Here is a 16,611-nt window from a genome sequence, read left to right as displayed (position 1 = left end):
GCTGAGTTTCTTTGGAGTATCTTTCATTTGTTTTTTTGTGTTTTGAAACTATTTGTTGATCTCGGCATGTTTAAAGTATTGAAAATTCACCTCTCATACATTCCAAAGACTTGTTTTGGATTTTCAACATGGCACAATTTTGGAAATGAAATTAAAATATAAACCATTCGAATTAGTTTCGTATCTGACACTACCCCAATCAGGAGTTCTCATTTATTTACAAAATTTCAACTTATTGTAAACATCCAAACAATCAACAATGTTGAAACTAAAAAACAATTTTGAGTAAAATTAAAAAACATAAAAAAATGAGTAACAATTCAACTTGGTGGAACGTATTGGAAAATGTCTTTGAGAATCAGGCAAAACTCATCAATTTATTATTGTATGGTCTCGGATTGAATGCATTGGATGGTCAACAACAACAACAAGTACCACCAACTTCAAGAGGTGGTAATGCTGGAAACTTTCCGACTACAAAGAATGTTGTTCAAGAATTTATAAATTCCAACTTTGATTTTGATATATTATTTAAATATGGACGTCAAGGATGGGATCAATTTAAATCGGATACCTCTGCATTTGTCAATGGTGTTTATTGGAGAGATGAGGTTTGGTTACAAGGACTTATTGCTATGCATATTGTACTTTTTATTTGTATTATAATGTCTAGAAGAAATATGAATATTCAAGCTGTTTTATTTGCCATTATTTGTAAGTTTATTATTGTGGAATAGGAGGAGTATTTATCAGAATATTTGTCGTGTCAAATAGGCTTTATGACATACATGTCAGAAACTTTGAATAGATGGTGTGGAATGAATTGGAAATCCTTCTCAACACTTAATTATTTCGATTCACGCGGTTTCTTTGCTGCAGTTGTGTATGCCTTCCCTCTATTATTCTTATTGGTGATCATTGTGGTAGGTTTACAAAAATATTCGCACCATTTAATATTTAACAATTTTTGAACCAGATCAACATGTTGATAACCTCTGCTTCAATGGTTGTACAAGTGAAGAGAAGACAATTGAACATTCAAGCAGAAAAGAAAGCCAAGACAGCTACATCCAAAAAGAATGATTGAAAAATTTCACATTAATTTATTATTAAAATTTTAACAACCCACAATGCCATTCCTAAACATTATACATTTATATATTGTGAACAGCATTTACCATTTATCGGTATTACCTGTTCTTCCTTAACCAGTGATAAGAATCCCATTAATTCTTAATCCGTCCACGGCGGAAGAAATAGTAGTATTGGAGATTTAGTAACTGTCCAACTTTGGTTGACATTATCATTGTTGGTGTACTGTCTCGAGCATATCTTTTTACAAAGATAATAGAATTGGTTTCATTCAACTTAATCAAGTTTTTTAATAACATTCAAAGATTTTGATCTCTGTCTACTAGCTCTAGGTATTGGGCTGTAAGATGTTGTAGTTGTTGGAGACAACATATTTACACTGCTTTTAGATTGTGTCATTCCACTTCTGATTTGACTTGTTGGAGTTCCAGGAGTTGTGGTAAGGGTCATTCCACTACCTGCTGATGGTGAGCCAGTTGGTGACGAGTTGATGAGAGGTAAGGAATCTCTCCTTCCACTACCACCAACTGGTGTTGATAAGCTATCCCTACGTGCTGGAGGAATTGCATTTACATTTTCCATGGCCTTCTTCATTAATTTCATATTATCCTCAACCTTTTTCTTCTTATCAGAAAAGTCGAGAACTGCATTTGAGTTTTCATGAACACTATGGAAACGATCTCTCCAATCACACATCATTTGAATGGTTTTTGGACCAAGAGTTCTAATGTAGCTCTCCAATTCCTTACTTCTAATCTTACTCAAAACATTTGGATCAACTTCATCGTTTCCCTTTCTATCATCACGAAGAAATTCCTCAATTTCCTGTTGGTTTAGGACAACTCCCTTAATTTGGAATTGACGAACGAGTGAAGAGAATTCTTTCAAGTGTTCTTCAAATTCTGGAATTCGCTTAACATCTTTTTTCTGTCTTTGAATACTAGAAAAGTTTGAAACTAAACGATCAAATGAAGAATCTTGACCTGAGGTGTCTTCTTTCTCTTGATGTCTTCTTCTGCCCTGGTTTTCAGCATGTGGTTCAGTTGTTAACATTTCAGATGTCAATTGTATTGATAAGAGTGATTTAAGTAAGCTATTATCCTCTGATCCAGGTGTTTGAGCTCTGTTTGGAGTATTCTCATTCAACATGTTACAAGAGGAAGAAGAAGCTACCGACTTGGAAGGAGTTGATGGTGTAGTAATAATTTTAGGTGACGATTCATTCTGTTGTTCATCAGCATATATTTTACAAGGAGTTGCAGGAGATTTTTCCTCTAATTGGGGCAATGCTGTTTGAGGAAGTACTGTTTGATGATGGACTTGCTACAACTGTTAGGTTGGAGCTTTTTGATGGAACTCTTTGCAGCTCTCTAACTTGTTCCAGAGAAGATACACTGTCCTTCCTTTGGAAAGTTGGAATGAGAGATGGTACTTCATGATCTCCCACAACAGATGGCGATGATGGATTTCTCTTGAAACTCCTTCTTCTCTCCAACACTGGTTGTGCAGGAACTGCAGGTTGAAGGAATTGGGGTGAAATGTAATTAAGCAATCCCCCCATGTCATCAATGATATTATTACTTGATGAGTCGTTATTATTATTGTTGTTATTACTCGATGAATTGTTATATGAATTATAGTCCATTTGTTCATCAAGTTCCATCGATTTAATTTCCCTCAAACGATTATTCATTGGTTTTTCATTAATGTTTGGAAAGGCAAAAGCTTCAGAGACCTTCCTCTCCAATGAATTTCTTCTACTATTACCTCCAGTAGGTGTGGAAGAACCATTTGATGAAGAACTTAGTGGGGGAGGAGTGGCAAATCCAACAGCAGGCATTATTGAATATCTTCGTGGTGAGTAATTTCTAGGGCTTGAAGATCCAGCTGCATCATTAATGAATAGAGAATTAGAAGGAGAGGAGGAGAGACTTGAAGGAGATGTTGAACTTGGTGGGGAAGGGGATTGATTAAAAGTACCTGGAACATAAGTTCCCCCACTTGTTGCTTGTTGTACAGTTGTGGAGGGATTCATTGTTAGGGGTGAAGGTGTTGGTGAAGAGGAGAGTGGAGTAGAATTCATATTCTGCATACTACTCAATCCTAGTGAGAGTTTTCTTCTTCTTGGAGTTGAAGTACTTGGAGAGGGTGTGGTTGGACTGTGAGGTGTAAAGAAGGTGGTCGTTCCACCATTCAACGCTGAGGAAAAGGATGATGGATTAGATGATGGTGAAGAGGAATTTGATCCTACAGTAGGTGAGTTATCCCTTAATGAAATGGAGAGTGTTTTTGGCTCGGTTCCAACATCTTCCTCCACAAGTGATTGAGTAGTTCTGAAGGATTGCAATATTGGACTCGTGGGAGAGAATTGTCTTCCCTCCCTAGTACTAGTTGGTGAGTTTGTATTACTCCCACTATTATTACTAGTAGTATTATTGTGAGGTATGAAATCGGTGAACAAGCTCCTACTTCTTGTTCTCATCTCTGTTTTTTGAGAATCAATGTTAAAGTGTGAATATTATTATAATAAAGTGATATAATAATAATTTCTCAGAGGATTTAACGAAAGAATTATTATAATAGAGGAGTGATAGTAATACAAAAGGTGGATATTCCTTGCTGTGAAAATTAATTGATTTTCCCTTCTCTCGGTTATATAATGTACAATAACTTCACACTCAAGCAAATGTGAAATTTATTTGCTTAGATATCTCTATTGAAAATGTGAGAGTTTTTTTAAGAAGCTATTTGGCTTCATTTGGCATTAATTCAGTTCTTTGGCAAAGATTACACGTGCTATTAAGGAAGTGAGTGGCCTATTAAAGAAATTTAATAATTGGGAAAGTGGCTTTCCATTAATGTGATTGCATTTGTCCCTTTTCCTTGATGATTTATTTTGATTTTATGAAAGAAAATCCTTTATCATTAACAATTTAATAATTTAAAATAACCTCTTAGTCAATGGTTTATTCATCATATTTATTACAGCATCAGGAAAATCTCTCTTAACAAAATCGAAATACTGTAAGGTGCATTACACATCACCATTTAATCATTCATTTAAAAAATGCAAGAGTCAAAACAAACCAACAATGGAAGCGTATTAAATAGACAGCAAGACAACAAGAATGAAAAACAATTCCTCTCGGAGACAAATACCCACGAGACCGATAATGATAAACAAATCAATAACAAAATAGAAGATGGAGAACAAAATATGAATACTACTACTACGGCGCAACCGACATTGAATAATTATCAACAGGTTCATCATCGATCACAAGTAAAAACCTACACTCCACCAGTATTGGGTTCACCATCGGGATCATCAGGTGGTATTGGGACAACTCCTGTTGTGAGCATTTACACGAAACCACACTTGATGAAAAGGTTGAAACAATTTTTGGATCATTTTGATAGGGCTCCACAGCAAATGTTTATTGATTTTGCTTTTGTTGAAGTTGAAGAGAATGATGTGTCACAATTCAGATACAAGTTGCAACATCCAATATTGCAATCAATTTATGGACCAACAGTGGATGAACAATTACCACTCTATCAGAATGAATCAACCTCTTCATCAGCTAGATTACCATCCTCATTGACACCTAGATTGTAAAAACATTGTAAAAATTGCAGCAAAATTAATGCAGTTTTTAGCTGTATAAAGTGATGTTAAGGCTATAAATATTTCCCTAATCGATGGTGAGTTGGTCGAGTGGTCTAAGACGACACGTTAAGGTATTATTAATACCGTGTTCCGCAAGGGCGTGGGTTCAAATCCCACACTCATCAAATTTTTCATACAAGAATAAAATCAAACGTAATGTCAAACAAAAAAATGACAGAAACCAAACAAACATTTTATGGATGTGGACAAGGTTTTTGGTCGACATTGTCTGCCCTTCCATGGACAAAGGATATAGTACGTTAATAGCAATGTATAATGTACATTAAAATCTATAATATAGCAACCAGATCAATCAACCTTTTCAAAAATTGATTTTCTAGAATATTATTCCTTCCATGATCCGATCATACAATTTGAAATAACTTCCACCTACTCGTATGAATTTTGTTGTTTCCTAACAAAAAGTGGTAAGGTGTACACTCTCGGAACACGAAATGATTGTGGATGGCTGGGTGTAGGAGATTTAGACTCACGACAAATTCCCACCCCAATAGAATTTGAGGATTTAAATAATGATGATCAGATTGTACAGATTAGACTCGGAGAGAAACATGCCTTATTCTTGTCCAGGTTGGGAAGAGTTTTTTCATGTGGAAGTAATAGTACAGGTCAATTGGGTAATCCTTTGAGAAAGGAATGCAACAAACCTGTGGAAATATTACAGAGCTTGTTTGATTCACCAATTAGAAAGATTTTCACAGGCCCTTCCCAATCCTTTTTTGTTTCTGAAAAGACAACCGTTTATGCATGTGGAAATAATAATATTGAACAATGTTTCCTCATTGATGACGGTGATTTTAAGATGACTTTTCAAGTCAATACACCAACAAGCATTTTCTGTAATTTATGTCTACACACTTCTAGATCCTTTCCAATAGCAGATGATATTGTTGGAGGAGAAACTCGAAGTGTTTTTCTAGAAAAAGGACAAAAGGCCACCTTTTCGAATTCAGATTATATGATAGTTGAATATGCCAATAATAGACCTCAACATGATCCATGTTATGTAAAACCAGCAGCTCAATTGGTTGCAGAGGGTGTCAAAAAGATAGTTCTGGGAAAGTCAAATATCATTTCTCTTCATTCGAATGGAGAATGCTTTGTGAGTGGAGCTGGAACCTTATTGGGTATTGGAACACGTGAGCAGGTTTACCCATTTGAGAAAATTCCTCTCAATGATGAATATATTGATGATGTTTGGAGTGGGCCCTATCATGTGATTTTAAAAACATCTAGCAGAAAATTATATGCATTTGGCTCTAATCGATTTGGAGAGCTTGGTAAGAACTCAAAGACTGTCTCATTTAGGGAGCCACAACTTATCAATCTACCTTTTGAATGGAAGGAAGGAGAGGATGTGAGAGTAATATGTGGCAATAATAGTACTCTTGTAATGCATGAAACTCCATTACTATCCACTCAAGAATTAATTGCAACCAATACCGTAATGCTTATCGATGAATTGAGAGACTGTAGTCAATTCTTCCATGTAGAAAATTCAAAGATTCATGTCTTTTTACCTTTAATCAAAAGGATATCCAAAGATTTGCATTCGTTACTTATCAATAGAGAGTTTACTGAGAGGCTTAAAGCTGAAGAAGGCGAAATTTTATTTAGAATTTGTAAATTTATCAGTTGTGAGCTATCTTTGGCGACTGAGGAAGAATTCACCAACAATTTTCAATCAAATGAGGCAACATCCAATACAACAAAAGAGGAAGAATCATACTCTGACAGATTATTCATTTATTTCGATAGATTCTTATCCAAATTATCTGAAGAAAATATTGAAAAGGATTTAGTCACTTGTTTATTTATACTTAATGACATTTCAGATGTTGGAATTTATTTCAAGACATTTTTATTCAATGAGTTAGCAAACAGAATAACTGTTGAGAATGTAATGGATATTCTTACATGGACCTCCAATTATCTATCATGGAAAGTTTTAAAAAATTCAGAAACTAGTATCTTGCTCCTACTTGTCAAGAAATGTTTTGCTTTTATTAAGGCCAACTATAATGAATGTCACAATAGGTATGGATCATTGGATTCCTTTTTGAAAATCAAACCAAAAATAGATCAAACTAAAAAGACATTCTTTGCTGTTCAGGTTCAATGGAAGGAAGACAATATCTTAATGAATTTGGAACAATCTTTGGTCACCTTAATAGAAGATACATCTAGTGATTTGAAGGTAATTATTGATTCCAACTCTGAGCAAGTTATGAATCTTCACAAATGTGTCCTAGCTGTGAACAGCCCAGTTCTTTCAACAATGATATCCAATCTATCAGAAGATTCCACCATTAATTTGCTCGAGTTTATTTTAATGATGTCAGACAATTTGAATGAGATGTTTTTCGAGCATTGCAAAAAATCTAGATGTGAAATTCTAAGAATTGTCTTGGAAATGTGTTATGGTAAATTTGAAGAGTATGACCTAAATGAATGGATTTGTATTCTCTTCATTTCTCATCAATTCCAAATGGAGTTTATTGTAAAACATTGTTGTACCGAGCTGATCAAGCATTTATCTGTTGGAAACAAGAGTAATATTCATTTATTCTTTTATCTTGCTACGGTAAGTATTTTATTTCAAAAATTTGAATCTAATAGGTTTGTTTAGGTACTGGAAGTTGATTCATTGTGCAAGGACTTTGTGGAAACATTTGTAATTCACTGTGCAAGATTGTTCACACCAGAGGATTTACAAAATATTCTCAAAATGTATAGCGAAGAAAGATTTACTCCAACCTTTGTAAAAAGAGTCAGATTATTGCAAGATTTAATTTATAAAAAGCATGTTGAAAAGTAAATAAGAATTAACAGGCTTACTTCTCAAAGTTGGAAAAACGTTGAAAATTGAGGGCAAAATTTGATGAGTGTGGGATTTGAACCCACGCCCTTGCGGAACACGGTATTAATCATACCTTAACGTGTCGTCTTAGACCACTCGACCAACTCACCATCAATTTCTACTCCCATATATTTATTTATATTCCAACCAGCTTTCAAGCTGATGTTTATTAAGGTTTCTTGTAGAATCCTACTTGGTCCATAATTTCACGAAGTGCCACTTGTGTTACATGATTAGCATAATCAGCACCATCTTGAACAACTTGATGAATGAATTCCGGGTTATTCAAGTAGTGTTTGTAATTTTCTCTGATTGGCCTAATAGATTCGATAACAACCTCTGCCAATTCCTTTTTGAATTTAGAATTAGCTTGTTCAGTAATGTGGGAATAGGATTGAACAACTTGTTCTGCTGTCATTCCTCTCAATGCTGCATAAATATCTATCAAATTTGTAACCTCAGGTCTTGTATCCTTATTATAGTAAATAGGCCCATCCAATGTGTCAGTCTTGGCCTTCTTAATCTTTTGAAGAATGACATCATCTTCATCAACTAAATTAATTCTAGACATGTCACTTGTATCACTCTTACTCATCTTTTTAGTGCCATCTCTCAAACTCATAACACGATAGGCATGAGGTGGATAAATTCCTCTAGGAACATCAAACAATCCATCAAATTTGAAATTCATTTGTTGAGCAACTTCTTGTGCCAATTCCAAATGTTGTCTTTGATCGTCACCAACTGGAATGTACAATTCATTTCCCTTTAAACTATACAGTAAAATATCAGCACTCATTAATACAGGATAACTCACTAAACCAATTGAACTGAGATCATTCTTTTTATCCTTATAGTGATGCATTCTCTTTAATCTATTTTCTGTAATAAAACATCCAAGAATCCAAGAAAGTTGAGAGTGAGCTGGAATTTGAGATTGGAAAAAGAGTGAACACTTTTTAGGATCTAATCCACAGGCAAGCAACATGGCAATTAAATTAAATGATGACTCTTTGAGGGTTTTAGGATCTTGAGGAACTGTGATGGCATGTAAATCAACAACACAAAAGAATTTCTTGTGAAATAATGGACCACTTCCATCGAGTGGAATTGTTGATGGTTTTTGTGTTTCCTTATCCTTTGGATGGATCAGGGTTTCAATTTGTTGAATGTTATCATCATTACATAATGTAACCCAATTTTTAACAGCTCCTAAATAATTTCCGAGGTGAAGATTTCCTGTTGGTTGAATTCCCGAAAAAACAACTCTATTAATTGATGATGTGTTATTATTGCATAAATTAGTAGTGGTGGAAAAGAGTCTTTGGGATAATGAAGACTTGGTGTATTGTTGAAAGACTGATGCTGACTTTCTGTTGAAAAGTGTTTTTGAAAGCATTTTTTTGATTTTTTAAATTGTGAGAATTGTCCAGAAAGCTATTCTCAGAATTAATTTGTTTTATTGTTCAGTAACTCCTTGAATACTCCTCAAACACTCCAGCTTATTAATACTATTTGTGGTCTCTCAGGTTTATTTATTAATACTATTTCAATAAATAAGATTGTATCAATGTCTGAGGTTTAATTAAAAAAACTAGATTTATTTACAAAATTAATGGTTGACAACACGACAAATTTCCTTCAAAAGTTTAGTAGAAAGTGAGGACATCTTTTCATCGTAGGTTGAGTTGGAGAATTGTTCTTCATCTACCATTTCATCAGATTCTTCTTCCTTCTTAACCAAAATAGACTTTGGGAAGGAGAGAGAAATCTTGTCAGTATCAAAAACAACATTGATACGGGAAGCCAAATCATCAATAGTTGGCTTTTCAGATTCTTCAGAATTTTCAGAAGCTTCAGATCTGACTTGTTGGAATGTTTGATAAATTTCAGCAACATTCTTCTTAAAGTCCTCATCAACAAACGGTTTTTGGGACGCATCTATAGAAACATCTACCATTGTATCCTTTTGATCTGTTGATGCAAGCTTTCTGGAAGCTGGACTCAATCTACTAGTAACAGATTCAGTTTGTTCAGTTGTTGTAGTAGTAGTAGTTTGACTATCAAACTTGATATCAGAAGAATGTGGTAAAACCAAAAACATAGCAACACAGAACAACATAATAAACATGACAACTCTTCTAGATGATGAGGCAGCTCTTGGATTGAGTTGAGCCATGTCAGGAGCAGCTTGTTGTGTTTGTTGCAATTGTTGTTGCATACCAAAGAGACTCCAAAAATCTAACATGAATGGATTGGCAAATGATCTGGAATCCATTGGAATTGGTACCTTCATTTGTCCAGAAGATGTCATTGGAGCCATCTTTCTCTTCTTATTGCTTGGTTCTTCAACATGTTCACCTAGCATCTTTAAACGTTGTCTGAGAATTTCATTTTCTTCTTCCAAAGATACAACGTGTCCTTGTAATTCATTGAATTCTTGGGCAAGACCATCAACCTTCTTTTCCAGACCTTGAATATAAATCTTTTTACGTTCTCTAGAAGCTTGAGCAGACTCACGATTCTTGATGAGACGACGTTGTCTCTTTAATTCCTTTTCTTCTTCAGGAGTCAAAGCTTTACCATCTTTACCATCCTTCTTGGATTTTCTCTTTCTCTTCTTTTCTTCAGATTTCTTTTCAGATGAAGATGAAGAAGAGTCAATTTCTTCCTTTTCAGAGGATTGATTAGAGTTATCAGAGTCTGTTGGTTCTGGTGTAGAGGCCTTTGTCGATTTTTGTTCATCTGAAGTGGTTGTAGAAGGACTAGTTGTTGTAGTTGTTTCTTCATTCTTGGATGTTGTTGAAGAAGTAGTTGTTGTAGTAGTTGCTGTGGTTGTTGTTGATTTAGTATTCTTCTTTGCTGATTTTCTTCTGGAGGCCTTTGTTTTAGATTCAGCTGGTTGTGTAGTGGCTGCTGAAGTAGTAGTAGCAGTTGTACTATTTGATGTATTCGATGAAGGTGTAACACCATTACTATTATTCGAGTTTGGACTTGTTGCAAGACCAATTGGTGATGTATTTGGTGATGTATAGATAAGATTATTGTTTGGGAATGGGAATGGTTGATTACCGAATTGTGGGAATACATTAGGGAAGGTGTGTGGGAAGTACATTCCAAGTTGTCCCATCAATTGTGGATTTTGATATCCCATAAAACCTGGTTTTTGGTTTTGATTATACATAAAGTTATTCAGTGGATTAAGTGAGGAGAATTGATTATTAGCATTTGGAGTATTAGTTTGATTATAGAATGGATTAGCAGCAGCCAAATCTTCTTGTTTTAAACCCTTTTGCTTTTGAGCATTCATATCAAAGTCGTTACCAAAAACATAACCATCACTGATAACATCATAGGTAATTTGTTGTTGTTGTTCATTAGAAGAATTGGTATGATCGGTACCACTGCTACTAGTTGATAATAAACTTTCAGTTGGACTTTGATAAAAGTTGAGTGGTACTTCCTGTTCTTCTTCTAAGAAGAGGGATTCAAAGTCAAAGTTATTTGTTGGGGAGGCGTAACTCATCTTTTTAAATGTATGTACACAAGTGTTGTTATTGGTGCTAGTGATAGAATAGTTGAACAATCAATAGTGGTTGGATTAATAAACAACAGTAAATAGTTGGAAGAGGATGAGGAGGAATAAAAAGACTGAACGTGGTCAGGACCTCTCTTGTTTGCAAAATTTTTTTAGCTAATGTAGTTATTAAAATTATCTTAACCGTTGAGTCACTCCTCAAAGACACTTTGCCTCAGAGAGAAAATAGGCAGAGGGCAAGAAAGGAGTTTGTTGATGCGTGGTGGGAGTAAAACAGCTGTTTGTTGTTACACACAACAGTTGGTAACGTGAACTGTGAAACTTAAAATAGGCAAGGATGAAGAAATGAAATGGAACCAATGACGCAAATCAAGGTGATTACAATACTGAAAGTTCGGTTTGTTACGGAAGCAAACAAAAAACGATTGGATGTATGGTGTTGGCAGCTCAACGTTGAGAGTCAAACACGTGTTAGTTGAAGGGATGATGTTTTTGTTAGAATCACTTTTTCTGACACTTTTTATTGAAAAGATGAAAGTATTTAAAAGTAATAATAGATAATTGTTCAATCGGGCCAAGTTTTCCTGATGTATTTGGATTACAAAGTTTGATTATGGTGTGAAAGCTGGCATGTTACTTTTAGGTACTCTCCAGTAATTTCAAATTACTATTATACGCAAAGCGAGACAATTCTAGATCTTGTAGTATGTTTTATTCTACAGTTGTATTTAATTATTGCTAGTAACATAGTTTAATAGATTACTCTTCAATATTGTAACCACGGACGAGTTAATCAATTATTATAAAAAAGATTTAAAATTATTATAATAATTAAATTAGAATCTTTTCGGATTTTTAACACAGATAATTATCAAGTAATCAATTTTAAAAAGAGGGAGTAATTTATTGTTTGGAGAGAAGTTCTTTCTTTGTATTGATAAGATTCTTCATATTCTCTAAGGCTTTGTTGAACCTCTTCACAATAGGATTGTAAACATTCAATTCCTTCTCGTAGGAACTCTTTGAAACCTCAAATGTAAATTTAGAAGACAAGTATTGAGTGGAGACTTTTCCATAAAGATCAGCCAATACTTGAAGAGTTATTTGATTGGCTAACAAATTAGATGCAGCCCTACCAACACAGTAGGCAACTGGATTGTTTTCATTATTCAATATTTGTGTCACTGGAGTAACAATATCCAAGTATCGGGTTGCATTATCACTATTTGGATTTTTCTTATCAAATGTTAATTCTAATTTCAATGGTGGTAATTTAGTGTCGTTGTTACTGTTGGTCATTAAGGATTGAGTTGTTTTGGAAAAATCTTCAATTTGATACACAGTTCCGAATGGATCAGCATGTAGGAATGATTCCCTTACATTGGTGATTTTGGATAATTGTTTTGAAACCATCTCTCCAACCTGAATAGAGAGGTCTGTCTTGGTAAGATTACTAGCCACTTCTTCTGTGAGAGAGTGTTCCACATTCATGAATTGTATATCTCCAAAGTTATCAATAGAAATGTTTGGAATACCTTCCTTAATAGCTGTTGTTGTTGAGGTTTTTGTTGTTTTGGAGGTTTTTAATGTCTTTGCTGAGTGAACACTCCCAGTTGCAAATAATAAAACAATTGCACAGAGCATTACAATTGTGATGACGAATCCAACACGATCCTTTCTGGAAGACTCCACAACAACTCTCATCCTTAATTTAAATAATTTATTTAACTGATGGTGATGTTGATTAAGAGGAAACAACCAAGATGAGGAGAGTTGTTTGCGTTTAAATTTTTTACTGATGATAAACAACAACTATTTACGAGTAATAATTTGTTGGTTGTATTAGATGAATGTAATGTCATGTTCTCTTCCTTTCTAGAAATAATTAATCACTAATACTAAATGTAAGTTAACAGTAGCAAGGTAAGATTAAAAATCCTTTTATAAAATCTTGAATAGAAACAATGTTTACAAAAAAATCCAATAAATATCAAACTCCTCAAAACTCCTTGAAACCTTCCACTTTGGTACTGAGAGAGTAGAGAATATCAATTAGATTTATTAGATTTTCATTCTAAACCATTAAATTGTCAACTAGTATTCTTCACCAAATAATTTCGGCGATCACATGGTTTCTCGCTCCATTGAAATCTCGTTTGTGTTCAAAAAAATGTCGTTCAGAAATCATCAAGGAGGAGAGGTTTCCAAACCACTCATTAATAATAATGCAGCACTCTATTCATCTCCCTATTCAACAATACCAAACTCTTCATCACTTCCGTCATCATCATTGGAAGAAAAATCATCATCTTGCACTAAATGGAAGGAACAAGTGAAAGGGTGGAGAAGAATTACATCACACATTTTGGCAATTATTATTATTCTTTCCGTGTTGGGATTTGCAGGAGCATATTTTGGAGAACATGATTTGAAAGGAGCTCCAACATGGAAACTTGGTTTACTCATGTTGGTTTCTGTTAGTTTTGGATTTGTTTTGATTCAAGGAGCTTTTGGATTTGGAGCTCACTTTAGAGTTTTATATAAACAACAATATGAACCAGTCATGATTGAATTGAGGGAGGAAAGTGAGGATGAGGAAAAGAAAATGAAGAATATCTTACCACCTTCAAAAGTATTACCACAATTTTCAACAATGCAAGCTCATGCAGTAATGATTGCAATTGCTACCTTCCTCTTTTCAATGTTATACATTATCGATAAGGCTGCTGGATGGAAAATGTACGCCCCAGAAGCTTCACCAATGACTATCTCAATCATTTTGGGAGGTTTCTTGTTCGGTTTTGGTATGGTAAGTAATCACGATGTGAAATATTTCACTAACTTGACAAACAGCAATTGGGTGATGCTTGTGCAAGTGGTACCTTATTTACCATTGGTATGTTCACTGATTAATTCAATTTTCTATAATATTTAAATTATAGGTGCTGGTAGTTTATGGAGTGTATATTTGTTGGTTTTCTTTGTTGCTGGAAGTGTTATTGCTACTGCTTTGCAAAGTGCAGGAGATTGGAACATTTCATTCCCAAATCATGTCGGTCTCTCATTGCTCTTCCCAGGAGCTTTCTTAAAGAAGGGTTATGGAATTGCCTTTTTACAAAAACATGCTTGGTTGGAATATTTGATTGCAGTTTTTGCCATGTGTACACAAATTACTATTTTACTTGCTTTTGCTATTGGAGTTCATTTCTATAATAAGAGAAAGCAAAAAGAAGCTTCTAGAGAAGGATTAATTAATCAAGTAGAGAATGAAGAAGTTCAACTTTCTACATCTCAAAAGATCAAGGAATTCTTTTCAAATATTATCTTTAAATTAATTTATGGACCTTGGGATATTATGAGCACTGGTATTGCTTTGGCCTTTTTCAACTTTTTCTTCCTTCTCATCACTCAACATCCTATGGGACTTACTGGTCCATTTGCAATTATTGGTTGTAAGATTTTGGATGCCATTGCTCCAAATTTAAATGTTCCTGGCTGGTCTGCTTGGAAGGGTACTGATCTTAGAAAGGCTAACATGCTTTTCAATCCAAACTTTATTCTTGATTTTGGTATTGTTTATGGTGCCATTATTGCCACTTTATTGAAGGGTAAATTCCCAAGTTTCCTAGATGGAATGTCTTTGAAGAGTTTTGCTCCAAAGAGAACTGACGAAAATGGAGATAGAGCTTCTGTGTTTTTCACCATTTCTAATTATATTTCAAGATTTGTTGATTGGATTAAGGATAACTTTGGAATTGCTATTGCAAAGATTATTGGAGGTATTGCTATGGGTATTGGTGCTAAATTCGGTTATGGTTGCAACATTGGAGCTTACTTTTCAGGCGTTAGTTGCATGTCCATTCATGGTTACACTTGGATTATTATGGCCTTGTTTGGTGGTTATCTTGGAGCAGTTGCTAGACCATACTTTGGGTACAAGAAGAGAAAAGTTGCTTGTGGAGTCTGTGAAAGTACTCTTGCTATCCATTAAATTTGATTTTTTAAATTGTTTCTGAAAAACTTGACTTTGCTGCTTGGAACGTGTAAAAAGAACTGAAAAAAATGCCCACTTTCTCACTTGGCAGAGATTTCAATGCAACACCATCATCAAACCAATCAACACAAAAACTGATCACTCCTCGAAAATTATTGGTGGGAATTTTAGGAGTGTGTTTTGTGTTTCTGGTGATTTATCAATTTGGATTTTTTATAAAGAAAAAGAAACCAATACAGTTGGAAGGTAATGAAGGAACAAAACCTAATAACCCTGCAGTTTTACCTCTCTTGGTAAAACCAAATAATAATAATAATATTGAAAAAAACAATGAAAATCGCCAAAAAGGTTCAGGAAGGATTGCTAAAAATCCAACGGAAATAGAGTTGGAAAATTATGAAGGAATTTCTGATTACCTGAACAAGGATTTGAAAACTCTTCCTTACTTGGGTATTGTTATGCCTACAATACCAAGAGGTCCAAAGCAACAATTAAAAGTTGATTATTTCACACCAACTTTGGCCTCATATCATGCAGAATTTCAAAAACATCCAATTCTTGGCAAGTTAATCTCCATGTATGTTATGAACATGAGAGGAAATGAAAAACATGAACTTTTTGAAAAATTACACGATCAATATAAGGAAACAACTTATGGAAATGAGGAAAGAAAGGTTTGGAATTTTAACAAATTGGATACTAGTGAGGTATATCAAGCTCCTGATGGAAAATCTATTATTCCTCCAACTGCACACAGACAAACCTCAGATGTTATACATTTTCTCTCTTCTGTTGACAAAAAGACCAAATATTTACTAATTGTGGAAGATGATTTTCTTGTTTGTGAACTTGCTCTCACTACAATCTTACACTTGATTGAAAAATCAAATGCTAGATATGGAGAAAATGGATGGGCTGCCATTCGTATTGCAAGTGGACTCAACGGTATCATTATGAGAAATGAAAATGGAGATGTTGCAGCTTATGCCGAGCATTTGATTAAGAGAATTGGAAAGAGACCTCCAGATCACTTATTTACTGAATTTGCTGCAAGAGAAACACCAAGTTCACTAGCCTATTTTGGAAATAGATATATGGTTGCCTATAAGTATAACTTGTTATTTCATCTTGGTAAAGTTAGTACCATCAGAGCAACTGAACACTACGATATGCCAAAATGTTGGGAAACTTTGATTTATCCAGTTTCATTTGAAGTTGAAGCTTTTGATCCAAAACAATGTCCAACAGACGATTTGTGGCCATGTACCAAATATACAAGAATTCAATCGCAAGTAGTTGCAGATATCCCAATCGTAGATGTCACAAATACATTCCCGACAATGAGGCCAATGAAACTAGGTAGTTCCAATACTGAACCAAAAGGTGTTGCTATATAAAATGTTCTAATTTTGAAAATATATTTACAATGTTATTTA

The 16,611-nt window shown here is 34.4% G+C and overlaps 10 protein-coding genes and 2 non-coding genes across 12 annotated transcripts in view; 5 read left to right on the top strand and 7 right to left on the bottom strand.

Annotated features, from left to right (window-relative positions):
• The window catches only part of NAEGRDRAFT_78630 (uncharacterized protein), a 658-nt gene extending 630 nt beyond the window's left edge, over positions 1 to 28 (bottom strand). The window contains exon 1 of the mRNA XM_002680739.1: positions 3 to 28. The gene's annotated coding sequence lies outside the window, so the exon portion shown is untranslated. The remainder of the gene's footprint in view (positions 1 to 2) is intronic.
• A 280-nt stretch (positions 29 to 308) lies between these two features.
• NAEGRDRAFT_64002 (uncharacterized protein) lies at positions 309 to 1,087 on the top strand (the record flags this gene model as incomplete). Its single annotated transcript, XM_002680906.1, has 3 exons — positions 309 to 714; positions 775 to 923; positions 977 to 1,087. 3 exons carry the CDS (start codon positions 309 to 311, stop codon positions 1,085 to 1,087), a joined length of 666 nt encoding a protein of 221 aa, XP_002680952.1.
• Positions 1,088 to 1,368: 281 nt separating this feature from the next.
• On the bottom strand, positions 1,369 to 2,241 carry NAEGRDRAFT_64001 (uncharacterized protein; the record flags this gene model as incomplete). The annotated part of the gene is made up of 1 exon (XM_002680738.1): positions 1,369 to 2,241. One exon carries the CDS (start codon positions 2,239 to 2,241, stop codon positions 1,369 to 1,371), a length of 873 nt encoding a protein of 290 aa, XP_002680784.1.
• Positions 2,242 to 2,338: 97 nt separating this feature from the next.
• On the bottom strand, positions 2,339 to 3,574 carry NAEGRDRAFT_64000 (uncharacterized protein; the record flags this gene model as incomplete). The annotated part of the gene is made up of 1 exon (XM_002680737.1): positions 2,339 to 3,574. One exon carries the CDS (start codon positions 3,572 to 3,574, stop codon positions 2,339 to 2,341), a length of 1,236 nt encoding a protein of 411 aa, XP_002680783.1.
• Positions 3,575 to 4,159: 585 nt separating this feature from the next.
• Positions 4,160 to 4,711, top strand: NAEGRDRAFT_63999 (uncharacterized protein; the record flags this gene model as incomplete). The annotated part of the gene is made up of 1 exon (XM_002680905.1): positions 4,160 to 4,711. One exon carries the CDS (start codon positions 4,160 to 4,162, stop codon positions 4,709 to 4,711), a length of 552 nt encoding a protein of 183 aa, XP_002680951.1.
• An 85-nt stretch (positions 4,712 to 4,796) lies between these two features.
• On the top strand, positions 4,797 to 4,887 carry NAEGRDRAFT_t132. The gene has a single exon. It is a non-coding gene; the product is annotated as a tRNA-Leu (tRNA).
• A 46-nt stretch (positions 4,888 to 4,933) lies between these two features.
• Positions 4,934 to 7,601, top strand: NAEGRDRAFT_63998 (uncharacterized protein; the record flags this gene model as incomplete). The annotated part of the gene is made up of 3 exons (XM_002680904.1): positions 4,934 to 5,017; positions 5,064 to 7,367; positions 7,413 to 7,601. The coding sequence occupies 3 exons, from the start codon at positions 4,934 to 4,936 to the stop codon at positions 7,599 to 7,601; spliced, it is 2,577 nt and encodes an 858-aa protein (XP_002680950.1).
• A 61-nt stretch (positions 7,602 to 7,662) lies between these two features.
• Positions 7,663 to 7,753, bottom strand: NAEGRDRAFT_t130. Its single transcript has one exon. It is a non-coding gene; the product is annotated as a tRNA-Leu (tRNA).
• Positions 7,754 to 7,812: 59 nt separating this feature from the next.
• On the bottom strand, positions 7,813 to 9,042 carry NAEGRDRAFT_31183 (uncharacterized protein; the record flags this gene model as incomplete). Its single annotated transcript, XM_002680736.1, has 2 exons — positions 7,813 to 8,718; positions 8,839 to 9,042. The coding sequence occupies 2 exons, from the start codon at positions 9,040 to 9,042 to the stop codon at positions 7,813 to 7,815; spliced, it is 1,110 nt and encodes a 369-aa protein (XP_002680782.1).
• A 184-nt stretch (positions 9,043 to 9,226) lies between these two features.
• NAEGRDRAFT_78629 (basic leucine zipper domain-containing protein) lies at positions 9,227 to 11,327 on the bottom strand. Its single transcript, XM_002680735.1, has one exon. The coding sequence runs from the start codon at positions 11,167 to 11,169 to the stop codon at positions 9,256 to 9,258; it is 1,914 nt and encodes a 637-aa protein (XP_002680781.1). The 5' UTR covers positions 11,170 to 11,327; the 3' UTR covers positions 9,227 to 9,255.
• Positions 11,328 to 12,084: 757 nt separating this feature from the next.
• On the bottom strand, positions 12,085 to 12,885 carry NAEGRDRAFT_63995 (uncharacterized protein; the record flags this gene model as incomplete). The annotated part of the gene is made up of 1 exon (XM_002680734.1): positions 12,085 to 12,885. One exon carries the CDS (start codon positions 12,883 to 12,885, stop codon positions 12,085 to 12,087), a length of 801 nt encoding a protein of 266 aa, XP_002680780.1.
• A 466-nt stretch (positions 12,886 to 13,351) lies between these two features.
• Positions 13,352 to 16,587, top strand: NAEGRDRAFT_78628 (uncharacterized protein; the record flags this gene model as incomplete). The annotated part of the gene is made up of 4 exons (XM_002680903.1): positions 13,352 to 13,990; positions 14,035 to 14,077; positions 14,124 to 15,142; positions 15,397 to 16,587. 4 exons carry the CDS (start codon positions 13,352 to 13,354, stop codon positions 16,570 to 16,572), a joined length of 2,877 nt encoding a protein of 958 aa, XP_002680949.1. The 3' UTR covers positions 16,573 to 16,587.
• Between the last annotated feature and the right edge of the window lie 24 nt (positions 16,588 to 16,611).

This window comes from Naegleria gruberi (genome assembly GCF_000004985.1).
Source record: "Naegleria gruberi genomic scaffold NAEGRscaffold_8, whole genome shotgun sequence".
Classification (NCBI taxonomy): Eukaryota; Heterolobosea; class Eutetramitea; order Acrasida; family Naegleriidae; genus Naegleria; species Naegleria gruberi.
Note: the sequence above shows the minus strand (reverse complement) of the source record. Positions and strands in the feature narration are given on the sequence as shown.